General features: G+C 42.7%; 1 protein-coding gene across 1 annotated transcript in view; it reads left to right on the top strand.

The window, feature by feature from the left end:
- Nucleotides 1-27,922, top strand: part of DENND4C (DENN domain containing 4C) — a 2,492,302-nt gene that overhangs the window by 517,876 nt on the left and 1,946,504 nt on the right. Inside the window, exon 8 of the mRNA XM_044061083.1 lies at nt 9,241-9,341. Coding sequence (XP_043917018.1) covers nt 9,241-9,341 — 101 coding nt within the window. The remainder of the gene's footprint in view (nt 1-9,240; nt 9,342-27,922) is intronic.

Raw genomic sequence — 27,922 nt, 5'->3', positions numbered from 1 at the left:
GCCATCCTAGTAGCAGCACATAAACCTTCCACCAGAAGAGTCTACCGAAGCAAGTGGAAACGTTTCTCCATCTGGGCGGAGCAACATCACTTGGATCCTTTCACGGTGCCTCTCACGTCGGTTTTGGATTTCTTAACTAACCTTTTTCATCAAGGGGCTAGCTGCTCTACAGTCAAGGTACAACTGGCAGCGATTTCGCATTATCATGTAGGGCATGAATTGGACCCTCTAATTACTTCCAAGCTTTGTAAAGCTTTCCTCAAGGGTACTTTCCTTCTCAGACCTCCGGTAAGGGAGGTAGTACCCCCATGGGATTTGTCTTTGGTTCTCCAAGCCTTGACTAGCCCCCCTTTCGAGCCGGCGGCCACGGTTGATCTCAAGTATCTCTCTTGGAAGACGGCCTTCTTAGTGGCCATTATTTCAGCTAAAAGGGTCTCTGAACTTCAGGCTCTGTGTTAAACCGCCGTATTTATCCTTCCATCCAGATAGAGTTTACCTCAGGATCAATCTGTCCTTTCTGCCTAAGGTGTCTTCGGAAGCTAATATTAATCAATCTATTAATCTTCCCGTGTTCTTTCCCCATTACCAGAACAAAGGAGAGTACAAACTGCATTCCTTGGATGTGCACAGACAATTACGTTTTTATATTCATCGAACTGCTGGTCATAGGCAATCTGACCAGTTGTTTGTCTCCTTTGCCAAAACAAGTTTAGGCAAGTCAGTTTCTAAAGTTACACTATCACGGTGGATATATAGTTGTATCCTCTTAGCGTATCAGAGTTCAGGAAGGCCTACACCTCAGGGAGTCCGAGCTCATTCTAATAGGGCCGTCGCTACTTCGGCGGCTTTTAAATCTGGGGTTCCCTTAGATGATATTTGTTCCGCAGCCACTTGGGCCTCATCTCATACCTTTATCAGCCATTACAAACTGGATGTTGTCTCCAGAGGTAGGGCGTCCTTTGGCTCTGCAGTGCTCCGGAATGTTCTTCCATAAAGACCACCCAGGATTCAGGTAGCTGGGGACTCTGTCCCAAAGGTTGCTGACAAATGAAGTTCCTACTTCAGATTAAGAAGTTATGTACTCACCATAACGTTCCATCTGAGTAGGTATCTTCATTTGTTTGCAACCATCCCCCCCCCTCCTTCCCCCTGACCTATAGGATCTGTCTTGGATAAGCCCCTTCCAGGGCACAATAACAATGCTTATATCGGGCAAACTTGATCTGAGGTCAGTTAGGGTTGGCAGGGGATTATGGGTAAAGGGAGGAGCTAGGAGCTCGGATCTATGCTGTGGTAAAAGTTGCCGGCTCGGATCCGAGATCGGATCCGTATCCCAAAGGTTGCAGACAAATGAAGATACCTACTCAGATAGAACGTTTTGGTGAGTACATAACTTCTTATTTTATCTGTGGAGTATGCTTGCACATTTTTCCAGCAATTCTTTGTGAATCACCTTTCAATTTACATGTCTGCAGGTGCATGCTGCATACATGGCTGAATTACTACCGTGTTACTATACCTTCACCCCACTCTATTCTCCATCCCTTGTTCTTTCCCTTTCTTTTCCTTTATTTCTATGTGCCATCTAACCCTACTCTTGTATTGTAAACTTCTTATGCTGCCAGTTTGTGTTCTGTATCTATGTGTATATGTATGTGTATGTATATATATATATATATATATATATATATATATATATATATATATATATATATATATATATAGATATAAATATATATATATAATGTGTGTGTGCACATATATATATATATATATATATATATATATATATATATATATATAGCACACTACTTTCATAATGTCTTTCTTTGACCCTAGCATGATTGGTGTTAAGACTGATTGTACTATTAGTTGGTTTGATAACATTTGTTTGCTATTTCATTATTCCTTCGAGGTTTTCCTTCCTGAGACTCTGCTGAAGAAAGAGCAGTCAGCATAGTTGGACCATCTCAGTTAGCAAATGTAAATATGTTAAATAAAAATAAACAGTAAACATACTCTTGCGTCTTTCTCATTCTTTTTGATTGAAAATACTAGAATGTAGATAGTGTAACACAACAGAAATCATTAGACATAATTTCTGTATTATTTAGGCTTCCTGATACCTGCCTATCACTTTTTGAGGAATAGTTTCTTTCCCAACAGTAACTGACATGCTGTGTTACAGAGCCATCTGGAAACATATCTAAGGTGACTGCAATGTTTGATTAACCCAGAGTTTTATAGCCTTTTACAAACAAGAGGGTGTGATATAGTTAGCAATACCAATGTCCTCTAGTTTACCAATGTCCTCTAGTTTAACTGTTCACTTCGTGTTCTTATGTGTATTAAGTCATTAGGGTCACTGGTTTGCATCAGGCAGCCTCTGTTTTATGATGTAGATGGCACCATTGTACTAGCAGTTTTTATATTAAAAACCTTGCTAGCAATTACACATTTTTAACAATTACATTCATTTATATCTCTTTTTCCTGTAGAAAAACAGACAGTTTATGCATGTTTTTTTTCATCAGCCAGGTTATGGGATGGACCAGATTCAAAGTGGTCAAAGGGAAAAATGTAGAAAAGTTCATTTTGTTGCTCAGCATTCTGCTTCCTGGGGAAATGGAGAGTTCTTAAGGTTACATTTCCCCATCTGCTTAAGATCTAGTGAGGTGCTGTCAGTAGCTTCATTCTTGAACCAGGGTGTACCTGAAGTTCTTGAGGTTAGTATTGCTGCATTCATGAATGTTTGATAATGTATGTTCATCATATCGATCATGGCTGCCGTAACCTTAGCTGTATGGGGTTACAGCCTGCCAAAGGTATAACAGCTGGCCAGCTTCCAAAGCTTTAGGGCATCTTCCACATATTTTGGGCAACTCGATCTGAGCTGACTAAGACATATTTTGAGGCACCAAATCTGTGTTCAGAGCTTTGCTGTCACTAAAGAATACACACTTAGTATCTTGAGGATCAATGGTTTGCTTGTGCTCTTCCTTTTCTGACAGATAAGTTGCCTCTGGAATGAGAGTCCCCTTGCAAATATTTTGGTTGATAATTGATACTTTTCTGTTCATGAAAGTTATTTTAAAGCTAGGAGTTTGTGTTTTAACAGATTGTCACAAGACTGTATTGTACTTTTAGATGAGCACCCTCTTTTTTTCCTGTCAGCTTTAAAGTTGCTTAAAGTATTTAAAAAAACAAATTTTCTGTGGAAAAATTGTTTGTTTTACTTTTTGAGGCTGGCAGATGTTTTAAAGTACTTTTTACTGTTTTTATGTGAAAAAGTTACTTTAAGGACTTTGTTTACTGGCTTTTTCTGATCGTTTTCCCTGGGTATGAGGCAGTGTTTGGCTTGACCATGGAACAAACTGCTGGTCCCAAGGTCATTCCTACTTCCAGCCATAAAAAGAAAAAGATGCTTGATGCGCCCTGACCCCAGTCATCATCAACTGACTGATGGGATGATAGGGTCTTATTTTTCTTTAGGCACTTGATTACTGAGGATATGTAATAGATACCAGTGTATGCAAGAAGGTCTGTTACTGATCTTTATTATAAAATGGAAAAGATTTTCTGGTTGGTGCCAACAACAACATAACCAGTTCCGATTCATGGCTAGTTCTCTGGTCTTACAGAATTTGGGAGAGTTGCTTTCCTATGGCCTTTCCAACTCCTCCATCAAGGTTCAGTTGTTGACAATTTCAGCATCATCTGCCCATAGATCCACCTCTTTCAAGGCTTTTTCATCTCAAAATGTATTTAATGAAAGATGTTTTACTTGAGGCCTCCAAGAAAACCAGTATTCTCTTCTTGGGATCTTAATTTTGTGTTAGAGAAGCTAACACTTCCATTTGAACCAGCAAATCTAATGGACTTGAGATTCTTAACATGAAAAACACTTTTACTGATTGCTCTGACTTCTGCAACAAGCGTGTCTGAGTTGCAAGCTTTTTATGGTGAGTCAACCATATCTTATTTTCCACACAGAGGCAGGGTTTCTTTGAGAACAAATCTGTCTATTATGCCTAAAGTTATGTCAAGAGTTTTCTTTAAGCCTAAGTATCCATTCTTTCATTTTCTTTGCTAATATTAAAAATGGAAGAGAATGGATACTCCCCTACCTTAGATGTCCACTGACAACTTTGGTGCTATCGTGACAGCACTAAATTTTTCAGATCTTCAGATCTGCTGTTTTATTCTTGTAAAGGTAAGAAGGGACAACCTCTGTCAGACTATTTTCAGATGGTTGTCAAAGGCTATTACCCTTTTTCATACTAACCACAACAAAAGTTTTCCAGGCAGGGTCAAGGTCCAATTTACCAGGGCCTTGGCTTCATCTATAGATTTTTGTAAAGTGATGGCTTGTAGAAGTATTCAAGAAGTTGCAACTTGGACCTCTGTGCATACTTCTACAAAGCACTCTAAGCTCAATTCTTTCTCCAGGTCTTGATCAGGCTTTGCAAGACAATTCTCCGTGTGCTGTTGGGCTCTTTTCCTTCCACCTCCCAAATGCATTGAGCTAGGGTATCTCCCCGTGTAGCTAAGGCTACTGCAACAGTGATCAAAATAATGAACATAGAACAGTTGTGCAAGTAAACTTACTTATTACAGTAGTTCTTTGGTTACTGCTGCAGTAGTTGCACCTCCATCCATCCACCTTATTTTTTGGTCTGTTTATGCCAGGGTGTCATTGTTCATTATTTGTTCTTCCTAGCAAGGTCCTTTCAGGGCTCAGCCTCCTTCACTGTGTTCGCAGGAAAGCTCTGAAGGTCTTGGTGCCCAAAGTCATCTTTTACTCAGTTGAGCCCGATGTGAATGACAGTTTGTGTAGGTGTCCTGAAGCTCGTGAAGCTGGCTTTCTGATATCCTTCCCATATCACTGTTGCAGTATTCCTTACACTAGGGGTCCCCTGCCAAACGTAGCCCGACATCTGTCCAGTGTAACAAAGCCTTAGGATTACTAGAAGAGCATACATCACAAGTATGCTCCCTGCTCATGGTGTTGGGCATAAAGGTGACATACAGATGTACGCACGTACCTCAGAACTTCTTTGCCGCTAATCCAGACACCATCTTCAGTTGATGGTATGAACACTCCTTTGTCTTTTGTCTTCCACTAAGTTGCTTCCTTCTGATAAGGACAGTAGGGCCATTGGAAGGTTAGGCAAAAAGGTGTACACGCTGCTAACCTGGCCTTTTGGGCTATTAACTACCAGACCCATATGACCAGATATGTTTTAGCTGTTCTCTCCCAAGCCTTTCAGGCTGTTTCTGACCTTTCTGACTCTGAGGGAAAGGCTTCAGCTCTCTCTTTGAGTTCTTCTCAAGTAGCCTGGAATTCTATTAAATGTAGTTGTGATGCAGCTGATGCATTTTCTAAAGCTGCTGCCTTTTTCTGTGTTAAGATGTTATTCTTGGCTTCACTTCCAGCCTTTACCTGATGAAGGGACTAAAGGGGTGGCGTAAGCCACAAAACTATGGGCTAGGCTTTTAAATGCCCTCGGGCAGATAGCCTAGTATGAACCTATGAACCTATGATATTAAGGCTAAATTGATGGATACTGTTCTTGACAACAAAGATTTTTAAAAGTCCTTGCAGGAACTAACAAACATTTTTGTTTCCCCTGTTCCCAAATTTCAGAGGAATTACCGTATCAGGTCTGCCTTTGTATGTAGACAGTCTTGCCCTCCTCCCAAAAGTAAAAAGGGTTTTAAAAGGCCTCTTCCTGCTAAGTCTACTTAGATAGCTACAGCAGCTCAGAAGCCTCTTTATCCAGACAAGCCAGGTTCTGTCTTTTTTCCACCTCCTAAGTCAAGTTTTTTTTATCTCTTCATTATTCGCTGTCTCTTCACAGCTGGTTAAGTCAGTCAGAATTATTGGGTTCTGTTTAACATTCATCAGTGGTATTATATGGTATGGAAATCCCTTCCCAGGAACAGCTGCTCTTTTTTTTCTGGATGTCCTTCAGAGTCTTTTTTTTTTTTTTTTTTTTTCTCTCAAGGCATTGTCCAAGCAATTTCTGCCCCTCAAAAGAGGAAGGGGTTTTATTCCAGAATGTTTCTGGTTTTCCAGGAAAGAAGGCATCTGGAGACACTCAAGCTCAGTACTTTTTTAAAGGTTCCTTCCTTTCAAATGCTATCCCTTCAAACCCTGTTTCTTCTTCTGCCACAGGCTTTCCTGGTCTCTCTGGATCTCAGGGATGCCTATCTCCATATTACTTTTCATCCTCATTGCAGGACATTTTTGTGTTTCTCTGTTTTGTCCTGCATTTTCAGTTCTCTGCTTTGCCCTTTGACCTCCACTGTTCCAAGGGTTTTCATCAAATGCCTTGCTTCTGTGATTGCTCTATGCACGATGAAGGAATACAGATCTTGCCTTAGCTGGAGGACCTGCTCATTCAGGCTTTCTTTCCAGAGAACTTTATTTCAGCACCTTCACTATACTATTTGCCTTTTGCAGACTCTAGGGTTTAGAGTACATTTCCAAAAATCCTTCCTGACTCCTCCTCAGGATCATGTGTTTTTCAGATCCAGGCTCCAGATCATTCCTATGCTGGCATACCTGCCACCTCCCAAGGCTTTAACTCCGATTGCCTTTTTTCAATCTCCTCTTCCTTTGGTCTCAGTTACAGCCAGAGAGTTTCTGAGGGCTCTGAGATGCATGGCTTCCACCATTCCTAGGCTTCCTCTAACCAAGCTTCGTATGAGAAAGCTGCAGTGGTTCCTAAAGTTAGTCTGGATTTAACATTCTCATCCTTTGGACCTTTCCCACTCCTTTTCTTCCATGCCTCAAACTAGAGCTTCAGTGGTGGAGCCATCAACTGTCTCTAAACCCAGGAATTTCTTTTCAGCCCCCAGTCCCCTCTCAGGAACTCTTATTGGATCCCTCAGTTGTGGGGTTGGGAGCTTATTTCAATTCTTTAAAACTTCAAGGCCATTGTTCCCATCATCAGGAAGAGGATGACATCAACATCAAAGAGATGAGAGCTCCTCTTGTGGCTCTTCAGTCCTTACATTCTCTCTTCTTTTCAGTGCCTAACAAAATCTTTACAGAAAGTACCACAATGATGTGGTACATCAACAAGCATGGGAGGACGTGATCTTAACTCTTGTGCAGACTAGCTCTTCGGGATTGGGATCTGGCTGTCCAGTATCAGGTTGTTTATATTCCTTCAAAACAGAACATTGTGGCAGACTCTCTGAGGAGGTCCATAATACAGACTCATGAATGGATGCTTCACAGAGATGTGTTTCTGGACATTGTCCACCAGTGGGGTACTCCTCTGGTAGATATTTTTGCCTCCCTCTGAACAGACAACTTCCTCTCTCTCACACCACAGTCCCATGTCCTTTGACTCGGAAGCTGGGCACCCTGTCTTTTTCTTGGAAGGGGATGTTTGTTTATGCCTTCCCTCCTCTTCCTGTCATAGGTTTATAGGTGTTTACTAGGTTAATGACCAGAAGGGTCTTTTTAAGCCTAGCTATGAGACGTTTACAAGCAGGAGTTTGAGATGAACCATTTATAGTCTGCCTGTGTCCATTAGAGACATGGGTGCCAACCTAGAGATGAATTTCCTGTTCCCCATCCATTTGTCCAAGTTACACTTGAATTGGGATACGAGGAAATCTGCTTCATATAGATGGGGAGCCTGTTCCAGAGTAGTGGTTGTCTCTGGGATATATACCTATCTCTTCAGCAGGTTCTATTTATATCACAGGCAGGGTTTAAGCTGTTAAGACAGGTAATTCTGGTGCGGTCTGTTTTGAAGATATGCAGTAGGTCCATCAGAGTTGAGTCTGACAATGTCTTGTATCCCGGGCGTAGATCTTCCCTCAACAGCCTGTAAGTGACAGAAAGCAGGGCTAGGGACTTGAAGCAGTCTGCATAGGGCATGTTACGTACACCCTGTATTCTTTGTGAGGAACCTCTGTGGCATTCCAGTTGTTGGATATACCTGGTAAGGTACATACTGAAGGGGGCCTTTAACTCAGCGACAGGTCTGATGAATGCTGAATATAGTGGAACAGTGACTTCCCTGGACCTAGATGCCATACGTTTGTTTATAAATTGTACGGCATAGAATGATTTCATAATTTCTGTGAACATGTAATGGCCAAAGGCTAGATTACTCTCCATGTTTGTCCCCAAGTCCCCGACTACTGGGTCGACTCTTAGGGGTGTGTTATCAGTATGATAGTTACCTGGGGTGGATGACTTTCCAAAGGATACTATTATGAAACTTTTTTCTTTTCATCCTAGGTCTGTAGGTTTGGCTGTTTGTAAGAGACAAATTTCTTCCTGGGTCTCCAAGGCCATTTCCTTTTGTTATTCTTTTCATGGGAAAAGCCTTTTTTCTGTAAATGTTCACTCTTCCAGGGCTGTGGCTTTCTTTTCAAAGGATTGGATATCAGGTCTCATCTTTGAGACAGCTACTTGGAATTCTGTGTACACTTTTACAAAATATTACAAACTGGATTTGCCAGGGCTATCCTGCATGTCTTTCTTAATGGTTCTATTTAGACCTTCCTCCTCCCAGGTTTCCTCTTGAGCCGTTGTATTCTCCCTAGTGTAAGGAGTACTGCAACAGTGATATGGAAGGACATAGTACCATTGTGTGAAATCTTACCATAACAGTAGATGTCCTTCCCTTTACTGTTGAAGTATTGACCCCCCCCCTTTTTCTTTAGCTCTTTTTCCTTCTAGATGCACTTACCTACTTTACTCCATGGACCGTTGTTCCTCTTGGGGCTCCTCAGTTCTGAGGTAGGTACGTCTGTATGTTACCTTTATGATCAGCGCGGTGAGCAGGGAGTATTAATGTGACATACGATGTATTAGTAATCGTAAGGCTTTGGCATACTGTCCAGTCTTCAGGCTACCCCTGGCAGGGGATCCTGTAACAAATACTGCAACAGTGAGTGGAGGGACATCTACTGTTATGTGAAGATTTTGCACAACTGTACTTTATTTTGTATCCTTGGCATTAAGGCTAAGTCTACTGCAGCAGTGATCATTTGAACACCTACTATTACCGTAAGTTTACTTACACAGCTGTACTTCCCCTTCGCACCTGCAGCTTTACCCAGATTTGCTGTCTACTATAATATGTGGTATTACTACTGTAAAGTGAATGCCTTACAGTTTGTACTAAGCCTGTTTGACAAAGCATGTAAAACAGAGGTGTTAGAAATCAAATTGTAACTGCTTTGTTGTATATTTTTGTCTTCTGCTAGATGTGATGATAAGAAGAACATGACCTGGAAGAACTTACCAAAGAAACCTTCCAAAAATCTCATCAGTGCACTTAACAACATACATCCTCGTCTAGCATCAGGCAAGGGTCTCATGGAACCAGTCAATGTGAATTGTGTTTACAAAGAATTGAAAAGTTGCATTATTCGAGTGTGTTAAATCATTTTTTTCGTGTGCAAGATGTTGTTCGCCCTATCAGTCAGCAGGGCAGATTTCTGCTGAACTTTCCTAAAGTCTGTAGTGGCTACTGTGGCAAATATATTTTTCATTAGTCTTTTCAGTTCAGTTTTGTTTTGTTTTGTTTTTTTCTGTTAGTACCAACAACTTTTATTGATCAGAACCAAAATAAATGCACAGAAAACCTTTACAAAGGAGCATTTTTCCATAATAATTCATATAGCATGTTGGTATTCCATTCCAAGGGATACATGCATGACATAGCAGTAGTGTAACATTTTCTGTTTTCACACTTAAGAATACACGATAGTTCAGTGAAAATAGAAGTGTATTTCCTCCTAATATTTGTCAATCAATCTTTCATTAAATCATTTTTTGCACATTTAGCATTTCTCTCTCTTTCCTGTGCACCAGAGATAAAGGCTGTTAAAGAAAGCTGTAGAACTGGAGGAGAAAAAGTTGATTCACTGGAATTCAGCCTCTGTTCCTCAGCTATATTTTCAACTGGATTTTTATTCTCCGTTTTTGTAACAGTTGTGCTTAATACCTATTAGCTTCTCACCTGGTTAACTTTTATTTCCAATTAGCTTATTCACTTTATTAGAGCAGATTTTTACAACATGTTACTGTTGCTAACATGCTTTTGGAACTTAATTCCATCCATGCCAGTAGTCTTTAACCTGTTCATTAGGAAGTCTTTCTAGTCATATGTTGCAATATTCTTAACATGAGGATGACCGCCACTGGCTGTCTCATCTCTGATCAGCATACAAAAGTCTAACAGTATTGTAGGGAACATGCAACATCGTAAATAGTTTGGATCCTACATAGGTCATAAAATGGTGTTTGGTATAAAGTTAGACGTCAGCACATACCAAACCTCAGAACTTTTATGCCACAAGTCAGATTGTCTTCTCCAGTTGTTGCTCCTGAGACAAGTTGCGGATTCTGTTCAGTTAAGTGCACTGTATTTTTTTTTTCTTATTGCTTTACTTGCTACTGTTATCACTGAGGTTGCATGTCAGCTAGGAAGGACAAGCATCAGTGTGGAAGGAAAATTCCACATGAAGACTCCCACGACCTTTTCCTCTTTTGCCTAGGCCTTGACCATGACTATACCACTTGCTCGATTTGCAAGGCCTTTGTCCCCAAGAATCTGCATAATTTAGCTTCCCTCAATTTGTACCTAGAAAACCAGTGCCTTAAACACCTAGCACGCGATATGGAAGGTATGTCTGGTCTTTCAGGTGAGCTGCTAATTAAGAAGACAAAGAAATCTAGGCTTGACTTACCCACTGCTCCTCCAATACTGGACATCTCTCCCGAGGCTGATGTTGGCCCAGAGACCATTTCGGAGTCTGTATGCCAACCTTCCATAGGGACCAGTGTGGAAGCCATAAAAGATGCTACTTAGCATGTCGTTTGGGTATACACAGGCATCTGCTCCGGGTGTAGGGGTGACCCAGGCTCATTGTTACTGAAGGCTCGTGCATCATTCCACAAATCATTGCTTGAGAAGATGTCCCTACTAATATTGTAGAGTGTAGGCTGATGTCGAGCCCCTCGTCGTTCCACAGCATGGAAGTTCCACAAAAGAAGAAGCTGAAAACCATGCATTCTTTTCCTTACCCCCAAGAACAGCCTGCTGATTGACAAGCCTTCTCCCAAGGGCTCTTCAGTGCTTTTATGGTCTTGAGACTATCTTCAGGTCCCTGTCCCTTCTCCTTTCTTTTCTCCTCCACCTCCACATAAGAGGGTTTCTGTGGAGGTTTCATCAGATGAAGAGAATTCATCTGGGGATGAGTCTTTTGCATATTTTGTCCACATTTCATCACTTTTAGCATATGCATCCCCAGAAGAGGAATCAAATGGCACAGATTCCCTAACCGAGGATATTTTCTTTGGGGCAACCATTTGTTAAATTGAGGGAGTTCCTTAAATAGGATTGTTCTTAGGTGTCGAACATCCACACAGTGTATTATGACCTTCTGCAGATGGATTCCCTTTTCCCATCTGCCAGCCTTTTTAGATGCTTTCTCAGCAGTCACTAAGTGCCCTGATTGTCAGCCTTCTGCCCTAAAAGGCCAGACAGGTTCTGTAAGGTGCCAACGGATTCCAAATTCCTGTTTAAATGTCCCTCTGCAGACCCTGCAACAATTTTTGTCTGCTGATACTGTCTCAAGGATGTTGCTGTCTACTTCCCTTCTCCCATCAGACAAGGAGAGTAAAGTTATGGAGAGGCTGGGGAAGAAAGTTTCTATGGCTAAATATTCCTTGGCCCTTATCTCTGATGCTTGTAGGTTACTTTCAGAGTTCCAGATTATCCTACAAAGGCTCAGTTATCATCCATTCTGAGCTCTTCTGCTTAAGTTACATGCCATTCCATTAAGTGTAGCTACAGTGCTGTGGAGGCATCAGCCAAGAGTGGCTGCTTCGAATCAATTCTCAGGAGGTACTCCTGGCTCAGACTACACCCCTTGCAGGATGATATAAAGGCTAAAATCATGGATGCCCCCCTGGACAACAAGGCATTGTTTGGTACCTCTGCTACAGAACTCTTCAAATTATTACAAGAAAAGAGAAAAAGAGTGGCAAGACCTTAAGGACATTTGTGTCCCCAGCCCCAAGATTTTAGAGGGACTACCCCTCTAAAACACCCCTTGTTAGGAAACCTTCTAGACCCCAGTCTTCCAAGGGTAAAAAAGATGCCAGGAAACAATTTTCATCCCAAACTTCCACATCTTCTACTGCTACTCAGAAGCAGCCCTTTCAGGCTAAGCCAGGTAGTCTGTGATTACCTGTCCCTTGGCAACCCAGACCCCTCTTTCCCTTTCTCTCCCTACTTGGAAACAGATCACCCAGGACTCTTGGGTCCTGTCCGTTATGCTTCAAGGATACTTCATAGTGTGGAAAACTCCACCTTACTTAAGGGGTATACCTCAATCCCCAAAGGAACAGCTGGATTTCTTTCCCCAAGTTATTTTCAGTCTTCTGTCTCGGGGCACCATTCAGGAAGGTACCACATTCTCAAAAAGGGAAAGAGTTCTACTCCAGGATATTCCTGGTCCTCAGGAATGATTGTCCCTGGAGGGCCATCCTAGACTTATTCCACCCAAATACATTCCTGAAGGTTCCTACCTTTCGTATGCTATGATTGTCCACTCTTCTTCCCGCCATCCTTCCTCAGGCATACATGGTGTCTCTGGACATTAAGGATGCTTATCTCCACGTTCCCATTCACCCTCTATTAAGGAAGTATCTTTGCTTTCCTATTGCTTCCTCACATTTTCAATTCTGTACCTTGCCTTTTGCTTTGTCTACGGCCCCAAGGGTCTTTACAAAAGCTGGATCTTCACAAAAGCTGATGTCATAGCCTTTTGCAGACTAAGGGGTATCCAAATTTTCCCATACCTGGCCAGTCTTCTTCAGGCTCCAGACACCCTCCAAGAGAGTCTACTCTTCACAGTGTTGCTGCTTGGCAGGTCTAAGATTGACTGTCGACTACCAGAAATCTACCCTGGTTCCTTCACAATATCATGTCTTCCTAGGATGCAGAATACAGAGACAGTATGTTGGCTTCTTTACCACCTGAAAAGGTTCCGTCTTTCACCATCTACTTCTAGGCCCTCTTGCTTTTTCCATCCCTGACTGCAGGATAATTTCTCTGTCTCTTGTGCTTCATGGCATCCAATTTTCCCATGCTACCCCAGCCAAGTGGCACATGAGGAAATTCCAGTGGTACCTCAGGTCAATTTGGGCTTAATACTCCCATCTGCTGGAGTTTGTGATTCCCCTTCTCCCCTGCTTGAAAAAGGAACTAGACTGGTGGATTCAGCAGATTACGTGGAATCCAGACTTACCCTTACAGCCACCCCTTCCCAATCAGGAGCTGTACATGGACGCTTCAGACTTGGGTTGGGGTGCAACCCTGGCTTCCTGGAAAGTAAAATACATATGGTTCCCACTCCCAAAAGAGGGAACACATAAATATAAGATAGATGAGAGCACTGATTTTCACTCTACAAATCTTCGAACCTCTTCTTTTAAGTGCTCAGAAGTGGTTTAGAGAGAATACCACACTCCCTTTGGTATGTCAACAAGCAAAGGGGATCTAAGTCTTGTCTCCGGTGCAGACTGCATCTCCGAGCATTGGAGTTAACATCTGAGTCCACTCTCCTTCCAAGCTGTTTACATTCCTTCCACTCAGAATGTTGTGGCCGACGCATTGAGCAGGTCCATGTCTCAATCCCATGAGTGGATGCTTCATAGGGATGTGTTCCTGGACATTGTCCATCAGTGGGGTACCTCAGGTAGATCTCTTTTCCTCCCCCATCAACAGACAACTTCCAAAGTTTTGTGACAGAGGTCCCAGTCCTATGGCATGCAAGGTGGATGCCCTGCCCTTTTCTTGGAAGGGGATGCTTCTCTATGCAACCCCCCCTTCCCACTCTGCCAAAAGGTCCTGCTTGAAGATTCAACAGGATCAACCAAAAATCTTGTTAGTTTTTGAGCAAAACAACATTGGTTCCCCCTTCTCCTGCATTTAGCCAAGGGCGATCATCACAAGTTACCCCAGAGTGGACCTACTCACACAGGACAAGGGATCTCTGATACACCCACAGATGTCAACCCTGCATCTGACCCTTGTGTACCTTTCAGACACCTTTTCTCTGAGGACATGCTGCAAGTTCTGCAGGAGGCCAGAAAACCCAATGCTAGGAAGTCCTATATTTCCAAATGGAAAAGGTTTTCCACCTGGTGTCTTTCTAAGGGGTTCTGTCCTACCTGGGTGAATTATTGCAGAATGGATTGTCATATTCTTCAGTAAAAGCTTATCTTTCTGCTATCTCAGCATGTCTGCCTATGGCTCCTCCCTTGACATCAAGGCTGTAAGTTAAAGTTTTCCTTAAAGTAAAGTCATCCTACATGTTAGACCACCAAGGAAACCAGTTCCTCCTCCTTGGGATCTTAATTTTGTTATAGAAAAACATACTCTGGCTCCCTTTGAGCCAGCAAGTTCTTCCTGTCTTCAGTATTGTGCCTGGAAAACAGTTGTTTTTGTAGCCATTACCCTGGCTAGAAGTGTTTCTGAACTTCAGGCATTGTTGGCTTTTTCCCCTTTACTGTTTTCCACAAGGATAGGGTTTCCTTATGCACTAACCCCTCTTTTATGCCCAAGGTGGTAAATGAGTTGTCACTTAATTGGTCCATTAATCTTTCCACCTTTCTCCCTTCTCCGCAGTTCTGTAGTGAGACGATTTTACACACCTTAAATGTGTATAGACAACTCAGATTTTATTTGGGCAAAAGCAAACCCATTGGGAAATCTGATAGTCTTTTTATCTCCTCTGTCATCCAAGGGCCCTGGGTAGGTCTGTTTCCAAGCAGACTCTTTCCACTTGGATTTCCAAAACCATTTCCTTTTGCTGTGTGTGCTATGGGAAAATTCTTGCTTGCGCAGTTAGGGCACATTCCACCAGAACTGTGTCCTCTTCTCGTGCCTTTTCTCAAGGGTCTAGACATGTGCGGAGCTACCTGGTCCTCAGTACACACTTTCACAAAACACTAAGTTGCATGGCGTTTCTAGGTCTAGACCTGTCTTTGCAAGGGCTATTCTGCAGGGGTTTGTAGAAAGTGCTACTGCCCCTCCACCCAATTCTTCTGCATGAGCTTTGGTATTCTCCCTCATTTTATGAGTACTGCAACCTATGAATAGATGGACATAGAATAGTTGTGTAAAATCTTAGCATAACCATAGATGTTCTTCACTTCTGTATGCTGCAGTGTTCTCATCCCCACCCCACCTCTCCCTGATGCTTGCCTGTTTGCTGGTGGTGTGTTTCCTTAACTTGTTCAGGCTGGTGCCCTTCTTGCAGCATTCATTTCTGAGGCTTGTTAAATCCTGACGTCCACTTTACACCCGGCGTCATTTTATGACTTATGTAGGACCCGAACTATGTGAGACATCGCACGTAACCTACAGTTTGGTTAGACTTTTGTATATTAGCCTGACGTATGAGTCTGCCAGTGGCAGATTCCCTCACGTTATGAATACTGCAACATATGGAATAGAACATCTATGGTTATGGTAAGATTGTACACAACTATTCTCTGACAAAACCCATTAATTCACATCTGATGTGTATCAAGAACAAAATTTTAAATGAACTGTCTTGGGCCTTTGCGCCAACCATAACACTATTTCAGTGCCTTTACAAGTGGTACTTCACTGGTCATCTTTTCCAGAATAGTAATAAAAGAAAAATGAGAAATGCACAAAAAAATAAAACTTACTTTTGCTAATTTATTTTTACTCATGTCATGGCACCCCCTCAGCTGCTCTCACAACCATGAAATTTCCTAAGCTATCGGTTCCTTGTTACTGTGGCACTCCATACCATATAGTTTCAGTCCTTGTAAAATGATGAATGTAATCAAATCTCTACTTCATGTAGGAGATAGCACCATTATTGCAAACGTTTCAAATTCCAAGATGATGCCAAAAAGCAAAACACTGGTATGACTAAGCATGCCAGTATAAGGGCATCTGCCTATGTCATTTTTAGACATTTCTTGCTGCAGTTCCTGAATGCAGATGCCCACTTTATTGTCTGTTACATTCAGTTTCTTTGCTATCTGCATGGTTAATGAGATTCAGAGATCAGGAGCAGGTAAGTATCCCTTTGGGGAACCTTTGTTCTACCAGTTACTATAGTTGGTACTGTTTATTTCAATGATGTTTTGCTAGTCTGGTTACTCCCATCTAAGAAATGGGGATAAGAATTGCATACACAAATCCCCAGTAAGGACTACCGCAGCTACTGTATTTTCTGCATTGTGGATTATGACATTGAGCAGTGTGATAATTGGTGTGGGCTTCCTACTTGGGGGGAATAAAACTGAGGCCTTAGCCCAATCCTCTTATTTTGATATCTGGATAGTTTTTTTTGCCTCCAACCTCTCCCTCAAAAAGAAAAAGACAGAAGGGTATGCAGGGGATGGTTTGCTAGCACTCAGTGGTTCTGATCATTCAGAGTGCGCCAGTGTAGGTCTGACACTTTTGTAGCCCTTGGATTAGACACACCTTTTCCTAAGTCCTTTGGAGCTTAACTACTTTATTATGTTTGTGCTTTTTTCTGTTTTTCTTTCTGCATTCTCCAAAAACACTCTTCAGTTTTCAATTGTATATAATCTACCACTGTTTTTTTTTTTTTTCCTATATCATATAGGTTGCCCAACATTTAACTGTTCCTTTCTTTATATTCACCATAACTGCATATAGTAAATGTATTAGTTTCCCTTTGTTTATTTCAAAAGAAACCCAAATTTCACCACCCTCATTCCTTACCTTCTATCATCAGGCACATTTTAATGACCTAGATATTCTGACAAAGTTAAGAAAAAAATCAGTTTTAGTTCTTCCAGGTCATTGGTTTAAATTGCACCGTCACTTTTCTTTTGGACTATACCTTTAAATTATTAAATGGGTAGTCTTTCCATTGCACAAAAAAAAAATATTTTTCTAGTAGTCTGTAGAAAAATCTTTCTGCTGATTCAAATGTCTGTCACTTCACAGAAGGATTGTGCTTAAGTGGATTAATGTCTTTAGTTTGTTCACAGTATATCCTGAAAGATGTAATTACAATATCCCAATTGACACAGGTTTTAGTTGTTATTCCATTTTTGTTCCTGATGCACTCACTTGGTTGTTTTTTTGCCAGTAGTCTAGGACTTTCTCCTATACCTTCGCAACTCATTACAGCTGCTGAATCTTAACTTCAGTCACTTCTGGAATCCATTATGCTTCTGACTTCTGTTTTGACTAACAGCAAATTTTTGCTTCTCCAAATGTGAATTCACTGATGTTCATTGTGTTTCACTGTTGCAGTCATTACTCTTGGTTTATCCTGCTGGCAGGCTACCCTCAGTCGGCCAGAATTCCAAAGTCTAGGTCTGGCGTCAGTTGCTGTCGCCTCTTCCCTGAAGTCAGTGCGCCAGGGGTATAAACGATGCAGCCGACGCCATTTTCATTAGTCTTTCTTGCCGCACGGTACCTGAAGCTAAAGCATTTCGCAAGTGCCGGTCGGCCGATTCCTGAGATTTTCAAATCTAAATTTCAGAACCGAAGTCTTCATTAAAGCTAAGTACCCCGTTGGGGAAACGTTTTTCTTGCTCCAGACTGATGTCAGAAAAAGGTAACAATTGTATTTCTTGTGGGAAGCAAATACTTCATAAGGATTTTCACTCTTACTGTATTCCTTGCCTAGGCCCTGATCACAATGTTGCTAGCTGTTGGTTTTGTGCTAGATTTAACCAACGCACTATCAAGCGTCATTTCAATTTTGCATTTCATTACTTTGGCCGAAGATTTAATTATATAATGCCGTCGGACCAGCTGACAACCGGAGTTTACAAAAAACACAAGGACAAGGAAAAGGATAGGCATCCGAGGTCCAAAACCGACGACAAAGCCTCTGCTAGGCCAGTCGCTGGTTCTCAGTGAGGCACTTGCACAGCCCCTGACGCCCGCAACCTCAGAGCCACAGGCCGCTTCTGACTCCCACGTAGAGCCGACTGGGCCTCTGGATACTCAAGGTATTGGACACTCTGAAATCATTCCCTCAGATGGGTCCGGAGCCGCTGAGCAGGCATCGGCTTCTGAGGGTGTCTTCAGACCTACACAACTATATATTAAGCCATCTTCAGCTTCAAAGACTAAAGTAGCTCTAAAGACAAAGAAACAAATACAGCATTCTCCTACTCAGAATTCCATGCCTAAAAAACAGATGCTTAAAATGGCCGAAGACCTAATTGCTTTGATCAGGGGCTCCCATCCCCCTCCTGATAAGAGGCCTGGGCAAGAGACAGAGTATGATTCTTCTGATCAGGTTTCTATTTCCTCTGATTCCTTTTCTGAACAAGATTACTCCATGCGTCCTTATGAGGATTCTGATGCTGAAGTATCTATTCCTTCAGCCTCTCCTCCTGAGGATTATTCTTTTGGGGAAACCCTGCATACCATGAGGGAGCATTTCCACTGGGAGAGCCAAGATTATTCTGAATCTAAGAAAAGGCTCGGAGACTTTCTGCTACTTCCTCAGCACAGACCCCTTGCTATTCCACCTGTCCTAGACATTGTAGATGATGTATTTTCAGAGTCCGGCCTGTCCCCTGACTCTCTACCCCTGCACCTGCTAAGCCAGACAGATACTACATGGTCCTGGATTCTCATAAATTCCTATATAAAAACCTTGCTGCTGACCCAGAAACTATATCTCAGGGTCCCAAAGGGGTTAAAGCTTCCACTGCAAAAAAACATGGCCACTCTGATAGGGATTCTAGAGCTCTAGACAGAAAAAAGTCTACACTTCTGCTACCCTGGCTGTAAGGGCTTTAAATTGTCAATTTCATATGCTTAAATATCAGCAATATTTAATGTCACTGCTTAAACAGAAATTGTTGGCAAATACTGAAAGTTCAGAGAACAAGGAATTGCAGGATTTATTGCATGCAGCTGAACAAGTTGGAAAGCATACTTTGCAATGTGGTTATAATTCACTTGAGGCCTCTTGCAGGGCCGCTGTTACAGGTTCTGTTATTAGAAGGCATTCTTGGTTAAATAAACAGAATCTGCCCGATGATGATAAAGCAAAATTATTAGATGCACCATTACAGCATGATACTTTGTTTGGTACTAAAGCAGAAGAGGTGTTGAAAAAATATGGAGGATAAAGCAAAATCCATGCAGATAGTCAAGGATTTCTTACAGGTACAGCCACCCAGGTTCAGCAGGAACTGGCCCTCTAAAAATTGGTCCTTTCCAGTGTCAGACAGACCACAAAGAGGCAGATACAGGCGTCCCAGAGGCAGATCTCAGCCCCAAGGCTCATACAGGCCTAAACAATGGGGTGCTCCTACCTCCAAAAGCGGCGAAGACAAATCACAACCTTACAGGAAACAGTCCCAATGACTTTCCTCAACCAGATCCAAGCACTTTTCTTTTGGCAGCCCCCTTAGGGGGAAAACTAGCACTTTTTTCATCAAATTGGCAAATGATTACCCAAGACAAATGGGTCCTGAACATAGTGTCCAAAGGCTACAGGTTCCATTTTCACACTCTACCAAGGTCAAAAGATATGCCAGACCTGCCACACAATCAATGGACAGAGGCACAAAAACAAATTACAGCCCTCATGGACATGAGGGCCATTCAGCAAGTACCACAACAAGAGCAGGGGCAAGGATTTTACTCCAGACTTTTCCTAGTACCCAGAAAGGACAAAACCTGGAGACCAGTACTTGTCCTGTCTATATTAAATAAGTTTCTGGAAGTTCCAAAATTCAGGATGTTGACTCTACAGCAGCTACTGCCCATGCTGAGCAAGAAGGCTTGGCTCGTAACTTTGGACCTAAAAGAGGCATACCTGCATGTCCCAATCAGACAATCTTGCAGAAGGTACCTCAGATTCATAGCTGGCTCAGTGCATTATCAATTCTCTGCACTGCCCTTTGGCTTATCTACTGCGCCCAGGGTCTTCACAAAATGCCTGTCACCAGTAATTGTGTTTTGCAGACAAAAAGGAATTCAAATATATCCCTACTTGGACGACTGCCTAATTCAAGTAGAGAACAAAGACATTCTTCTAAAGCATCTAGCATTTGTAAAAAGATTAATTGGCCTAGGGTACACAGTAAATGAAAAGAAATCAAAACTAGTGCCCTCTCAAGAGATAATATTCCTGGGTGCAAGCTTAAATACAACTGCCAAAGATGGCTTATCTCACGCCAGACAAACAAAAGCAACTGACTACTTACTTCAAGAAATTGGCAACAAAAACCCACTTATCTGCAAGGAAAATCCTGCAGGCCTTGGGTTTCATGGCATCCTGCATTCTACTAATTCTATATGCCAGCCTGCATATGAGGAACCTACAATGGTATATAAAAAGTGTTTGGATTCAGCATTGTCACAGCCTGGAGACAGTAATTGCGCTCATTCCCTGCCTACAACAGGAGTTTTGATGGTGGGCAGAAGCCTGTCACCACAACAAGGGTCTGCCATTCAGTTTACCCACAGCCAGACACTGGCAACGGATGCATCAGATTATGCCTGGGGGGGCCCATATGGCAGGAAAATGTATTCAGGGCACATGGCCAGCAAACCAGATGCATCTTCACATCAATCAAAAATAGATGCTAGCTGTTCAAAATGCCCTAACAGCTTTCAAGGACCTGCTTCATCCAGGACAGTTACTGATAAAGACAGACAACACTACGGTCATGTGGTACATAAACAAGCAGGGAGGTACACATTCCTACCCCCTCCTCAGACAAGCAATGACCTTATGGGACACAGCATTGGCTTTTCAAGTTCACCTGCAAGCACAATTCCTGCCAGGAAAAACAAATACTCTGGCAGACGAACTAAGCAGAAACCTCATGGATCCCCACAAATGGAAGCTGGATCCACAAGTCTTCAGCATGATAATAAGGAAATGGGGATGCCCAGACATCGATCTATTTGCCTCCCCTCACAACTGCCAATTGTAGAGATTTTGCACAAGGATTTATCACAAGCAAGCATGGAAAGTGGACGCCGTATCCTTCAGCTGGAAAAATCTAAAAGTATATGCTTTCCCCCCCTCTGCCTCAACTTCCCAGGGTACTCCTAAAGGTCAGACAAGAGAAGCCAAAAATTATACTGATTGCACCAGACTGGCCATGCCAGCAGTGGTACCCAATCCTAAAGAGCTTGTCTCAAGGTCCATATTGGATATTGCCTCAAACTTCTCACTTGCTGACCCAACAAAACAATCAGATCCTGCACAGCCAACTCAGGACCTTAAATCTGGCAGCATGGCGGGTAATGTAGCCATTCAGAACAGTCCTCTTTTAAAAGCTGTTATGGATGTTATCTTAGAGGCCAGGAGGCCCAGTACCAGAAAATCTTATGCAGAAAAATGGAAGAGATTCTGTGCTTGGAACCAGGAACAAGGCATTGACACGTGTGTACCAAATATCCCTCAGATTTTACAATACCGAACTGAGATGCTAAACAAAGGCCTTTCTCTCATCTATTAAGATTCATGCCTCTGCCATTTCAGCCAATTACAATACGGAACCACCTATCTTTTCTCATCCTTTAATAAGGCAGTACCTCAGAGGGGCCAAAAACATTAGGCCTCCAAGGAGAGAACCAGTTCCGGCCTGGGACCTCAATTATGTTTTGGAAAAACTCACACTGCCTCCTTTCGAGCCAGCATCAACAACAGATATAAAATTATTATCCTGGAAAACAGCTCTGCTCTTAGCAATAACCTCTGCAAGGCAAGTCTCGGAGTTACAAGCACTCATGGCTGTGGAACCTTTCATCATTTTTCATCCAGACAGTGTTTCTCTGAGGACAAACCCTGCATTTATGCCTAAGGTGGTGTCCAGTGTGGCCCTCAACCAAACCATTCATTTTCCTACCTTTTATCCAAATCCACAGAACAAGGGTGAGAAAATTCTGCATTCTTTGGACATACACAGGCAGTTACGCTTCTACTTGGACAGAACTAAAACTTTCAGAAAAACTGAGCAACTTTTAGTGTTATATGCTGCAGGATCACAAGGAAATGCTATCTCAAAACAGACTTTATAAATGGATAGGCCACTGCATCCGTTTCTGCTATTTTCAACATGGCAAATCAGTGCCTAAGGGCATTAGGCCTCATTCCACCAGAGCAGCAGCCACTTCAGCAGCCTTCCTCAGAGGAGTACCAACCAAAGATATCTTAGAGGTTGCAACTTGGAGTTCAGTGCACACCTTCACAAAGCACTACCACACCTCTTTACTCTAAATCCAGAGCAGGCTTTGCCACTGCAGTTCTGCAGGGCCTCATAGCCTCTCCTAATCCTATTTAGCCCAGCCACCCATCCTCAGCTTTGGGATTCTACCCAAGAGTAATGACTGCAACAGTGAAACGCGATGAACATAGTACAGTTGTGTACCCACCATAAATGTAGATATTCGAATGTATTCACTGTTGCAGTCCAGGTTACCCACCCACCATCCCCCTATTCTTTGCTGGGCCTTATCTACACTTCTCTATCCTATACAACCTATTTGGTGTATTTGCTTGTAGATGAAGGAAATGTTATTTTTGTGCATCCATTTTTATTGGCTTATTTTTCAGCCTTCCAGTTTGAGGGCACCTGACATCTGGGGCAAGAAAAACTGAAGAAAATGGCACTGGCTGCATCTTTTATACCCCTGACGCACTGACGTCAAGGAAGAGGCGACAGCAACAGACGCCGGACCTAGACTTTGGAATTCTGGCCGACTGAGGGTAGCCTGCCAGCAGGGTAACCCAAGAGTAATGACTGCAACAGTGAATACACTCGAACATCTACATTTATGGTAGGTACACAACTGTACTTTTTGTCATCCTTTGACTTCACTGCAGTTTATCCAAACATGTCAGTCCATGAAGATGTTTTTCGTGTTTCACTGTTGCAGTCATTACATTTGGATAATCTGCTGGCAGGTTGCCCTCAGTCGGTCTGAATAACAAAGTCTTAGGTCCTGCGTCGGTTGTTGTCTCCTCTTCCATGACGTCAGGTCGTCAGGGGTATAAAACATGCAGCCAATGCCATTTTATTCAGTATTTCTTGATGCGCGGTGCCCGAAGCAGTTCGCAGGTGCTGGTCGGCCGACTCTTGAAATATTCGCATTCGAGTTTCAGAACCGAAGTCTTCAACTAAAGCTAAGTACCCCGTTGAGGAAACTTTTTCTTGCTCCTTACCAATGTCAGTAAAAGTTAATAATTGCATTACTGGTGGGAAGCAAATACCTCAAGGATTTTCATTTGTACTGTATTCCTTGCCTAGGCCCAGATCATAACGTGCTTTGCTGTCGGTTTTGTGCTAGATTTAACCAACGCACTATTAAGCTTCGGTATATTTTTGCTTCTAAATATTTTGGATCCAGATTTAATTACCTTGAAATGTCGTCTGTTAGCAATCTGACTACCGGAGTTCACAAAGAAAAAGATACCGTTGAGGTCCAAAATCGACAATGAAATTTCTCCTAAACCAGTCGCCGGTTTGCCGGTACTCAGTGAGGTGCTTTCACAGCCCCTGATACCCGCTACTTTTGAGTCGCAGGCCTCAACCGAGACCCATGTGGAGTCCAGTTTGCCACAAGATTCTCAGAGTATTGAACCCGCGGATGTCTCACCCTCAGATGGGTCCGGAGCTGCTGAGCAGGCACCGGCTTCTGAGGGTGTTTTCAGGCTTCAACATTTTTATATAAAACCTACGCCAGCCTCAAAAACAAGATCAAAAACATCTTCTATGTGTAAAAAAACGACGCATGAACCACGTGCTTAGGGCCCTATGCCTAAAAAACAGATGATCAAAATGGCTGAGGACTTAATTACCTTGATCAGGGGTTCCCAACCCCCCCTGCTAAGAGTCCTAGGCAAGGCACTGACTATGAATCTTCAGATCAGAATTCCATTTCTTCTGATTCCTCTTCTGATCAGGAATTTTCTATTCCACCCTATGAGGATTCTGATGCAGAAGAATCCATCCCATCTGCATCTCCTCCTGAGGATTATTCTTTTGGAGAAACCTTGCATACATTAAGGGAACATTTTCACTGGGAGAGTCAGGATTTCTCTGAATTAAAAGAGGCTTAGGGATTTCCTTCTTCCTCAGCATAGGCCTTTGGCAATGCCTCCTGTATTAGATATTGTTGATGTGTTTTCGGAATCAAGCATGGCCCCCGATTCCCTACCTTTGGCTCCTAGTAAGCCAGACAGATATTGCAGGGTTCTTGACTCCCACACATTTTATTCAAAAATCCTGCTGCTGATCCTGACACTATCTCACAGGGTCCCAAAGGTGTTAAAGGCCTCTACAGCCAAAAATCCTATTTCCTCTGATAGAGATTCCAGGGTGCTGGATAGATGGGGAAAGAAGGTTTATACGTCTGCAACATTGACAGTTAGGGCCTTAAACTGCCAGTGTCATATGCTTAAATATCAACAGCATGTTATGGACTTATTGAAACAGAAAATTATGTTGATTTCTGATTGTGTGCAAAATAAAGAATTACAGGAATTATTGCATTCAGCAGAGCAGGTTGGAAAACATACTTTGCAATGTGGTTTTGATTCCTTGGAGGCCTCTTGCAGGGCCACAGTTACTGGATCTGTGATTAGAAGACATGCCTGGCTCAAGGAGCAAAATTTGCCTGATCATGTTAAAGCTAAATTGTTGGATGCCCCCTTGCAGCATGATACTCTGTTTGGTAATAAGGCAGAAGAGGTTGTAAAGAAAATGGAAGACAAAGCGAAATCTATGCAAACTGTAAAAGATTTCTTACAAGTGCAGCCACCCAGGTTCATTAGGGACTGGCCTACCAAACATTGGTCCTTTTCTTTGTCCAACAGAGCCTCTCAACGCAAATCCAGGTGCTCCAAATGCTCTACATACCATTCACAGGGTTCTTACAGGTCAAAGCAATGGGGTGCCTCCACCTCCAAGTCTGGAAACAAATCACAACCCTACAGTAAGCAGTCTCAATAACTTTCCTCTACCTTCACCAAGCACTTATCTTTTGGCAGCCCCCTTGGGGGGAAATTAGCACTTCATGCTCAAAATTGGCAGTTAATTACCCAGGACAAGTGGGTATTAAACATAGTATCCCAGGGGGTACAGATTTCATTTCCATACTTGGCCAATTCCAAATGGTTGGCCAGATCTGCCACAAAATCAGTGGGCAGAGGCTCAGAAACAAGTTATGTCCCTCATTGATATGGGGGCTATTCAGCCAGTACCAGAAAAGGGAAAAGGACAAGGTTTTTATTCAGGACTTTTCCTGGTACCCAGAAAAGACAATGCCTGGCGTCCAGTACTGGACTTATCGATTTTGAACATGTTCCTGGACATTCCAAAGTTCAAAATGCTGACTTTCCAACAGCTACTGCCTGTGCTGGGCAGGAACGCTTGGTTAGTGACTCTAGACTTAAGAGGCATACCTGCATATCCCAATAAGGGAATCGTGCAGAAGATACCTCCGCTTCAAGGCAGGTTTTTTGCATTACCAATTCTCTACACTGCACTTTGGCTTATCTACTGCACCCAGGGCCTTTGCAAAGTGCCCGGCACCGGTAATTGCATTTGGCAGACAAAGAAGCGTACAAATTTATCCTTATCTGGACGACTGTCTCATTCAAGCAGAGGACAAGGACACTCTTCAACATCTGGCATTTGTAAAAAGGCTTCTAACATGCCTACGGTACTCAATAAACGAAAATAAATCACTACTTGTACCCTTTCAAATAATTACATTCCTGGGTGCAAGCTTGAATACAACTACCCAGATGTCTTAACTTCCGCTAGCCAAACAAAGGCAACTGACAACATACTTCAAACAAAAATGTAACAAAAACCCAGTTATCTGCAAGACAAATTCTGCAGGCTTTGGGGTTCATGGCATCCTGCATTCTTCTAGTTCCATATGCGAGACTGTATATGAGGAAACCAGTGGTATCTAAAATGTTTATGGAGTCAACACTGTCACAGTTTGGAAACAATGATTCTCCTCATTCCCTCCCTACAACAGGAGTTTCTTTGGTGGGCAGAGACATGTCACCAAAACAAGGGACTGTCATTCACTCTACCCCCTGCCACCCAAACCCTAACTACAGACGCATCAGACTATGCTTGGGGGACCCACCTGGCAGGGAGATGCATTCAGGGCAAATAGAGCTCAAAGCAAATGCATCTGCATATCAACCAGAAAGAGATGCTAGCTGTTCAGACTGCACTGACAGCCTTCAGGGACTTACTTCATCCAGGACAACTGCTGATAAAGACTGACACCACGGTTATGTGGTACATAAACAAGTAGGGGGGTACAAATTCCTACCCCCTTTGCAGACTTGGCCATGGCATTGTGGAACACAGCTTTGACTTGCCAAATACATTTTCAAGCTCAATTCCTGCCAGGAAAACAAAATACTCTGGCAGACGACCTAAGCAGAAATCTTATGGACCTGCACGAGCGGAAACTGGATCCACAAATCTTCAGCATGTTAACACAGAAATGGGGGAGCCCAGACATAGATCTAGTTGCCTCTCCCCAAGATTATCAACTGGAAAAATTCTGCACAAGGACCTATCACAGAAAAGCATGGAAAGTGGATGCCCTATCCTTCAGTTGGAAAAACCTATCTGTCTATGCCTTTCCCCCTCTGCCTCTTCTCTCAAAGGTCTTACTAAAGGTCAGACAGGAAAAAACAAAAATGATCCTAATTGCTCCGGACTGGCCTCGCCAGCAGTGGTACCCAATTCTAAGGAATATGTCTCAACTCCCTCCTTGGTACTTGCCTCAAATACCTCATCTGCTGTCTCAGCAGAACAATCAAATTCTGCACACACAGCTGCAAACTCTGAACCTTGCAGCATGGATGATCAATTAATTATTCAAACACCACCTCTCAGTAAATCTGTGATGGATGTCATTTTGGAAGCCAGAAGGCCTAGTACCAGAAAATCTTATGCTGATAAATGGAAGAGATTCTGAGCTTGGAACCAAGCAACAAGGAACATACACAGCAAAGCCCAATATCCCTCAAATTTTACAATATTTGACTGAGATGCTTGACAAGGGCCTATCTTTTTCTTCAATAAAAATCCATGCCTCTGCATCACGGCTCATTACAACACAGAGCCTCCCCTCTTTTCTTATCCTCTGCTTAAACAGCATCTTAGAGGGGCCAAAAATTTAAGGCCTCCCAGAAGATCACCAACTCCTGCATGGGACCTCAATTTTGTGCTGTAAAAACTCACCCTGCCTCCTTTAGAACCAGCAGCTACTGTGGATATAAATTTTTTTATCTTGGAAAACAGCTTTCCTCTTGGCAATCACTTCAGCAAGAAGGGTTTCAGAACTACAGGCTCTAATGGCTTTGGAGCCTTTTATTACATTTTACCCGGACAAGGTGTCCCTTATGCCTAAGGTGGTATCCAGTGTGGCTCTTAACTAAACAATTCACCTGCCAACATTTTACCCAAATCCACAGAACAAGGGGGAGTGGATTCTGCATTCATTGGATGTACACAGACAACTAAGATTCTACTTAAACAGGACCAAATCTCTAAGAAAGTCTGAGTAACTAATGATTGCATTTGCTGCAGGATCAGAGGGGAAGGCTATATCAAAGCAGACTATTTCTAAGTGGATAAGCCACTGCATTTGTTTCTGCTACTTGCACCATGGTAAACCTGTGCCCAAGGGGATCAGGTCACATTCCACCAGGGCTGCCTCTCTACCTCAGCAGCTTTACTCAGAGGAGTTCCAACCAAATACATTCTAGAAGCTGCTACTTGGAGCTCTGTTCATACCTTCACAAAGCATTATCATTTGACTGTCTTCTCAAAATCCAGGGCAGGCTTTGCCACTGCTGTTCTGCAGGGGCTTATAGCCACTCC

Source organism: Protopterus annectens, chromosome 2.part0, assembly GCF_019279795.1.
Source record: "Protopterus annectens isolate FY-2018-M chromosome 2.part0, PAN1.0, whole genome shotgun sequence".
NCBI lineage: Eukaryota > Metazoa > Chordata > Ceratodontiformes > Protopteridae > Protopterus > Protopterus annectens.
Note: the sequence above shows the minus strand (reverse complement) of the source record. Positions and strands in the feature narration are given on the sequence as shown.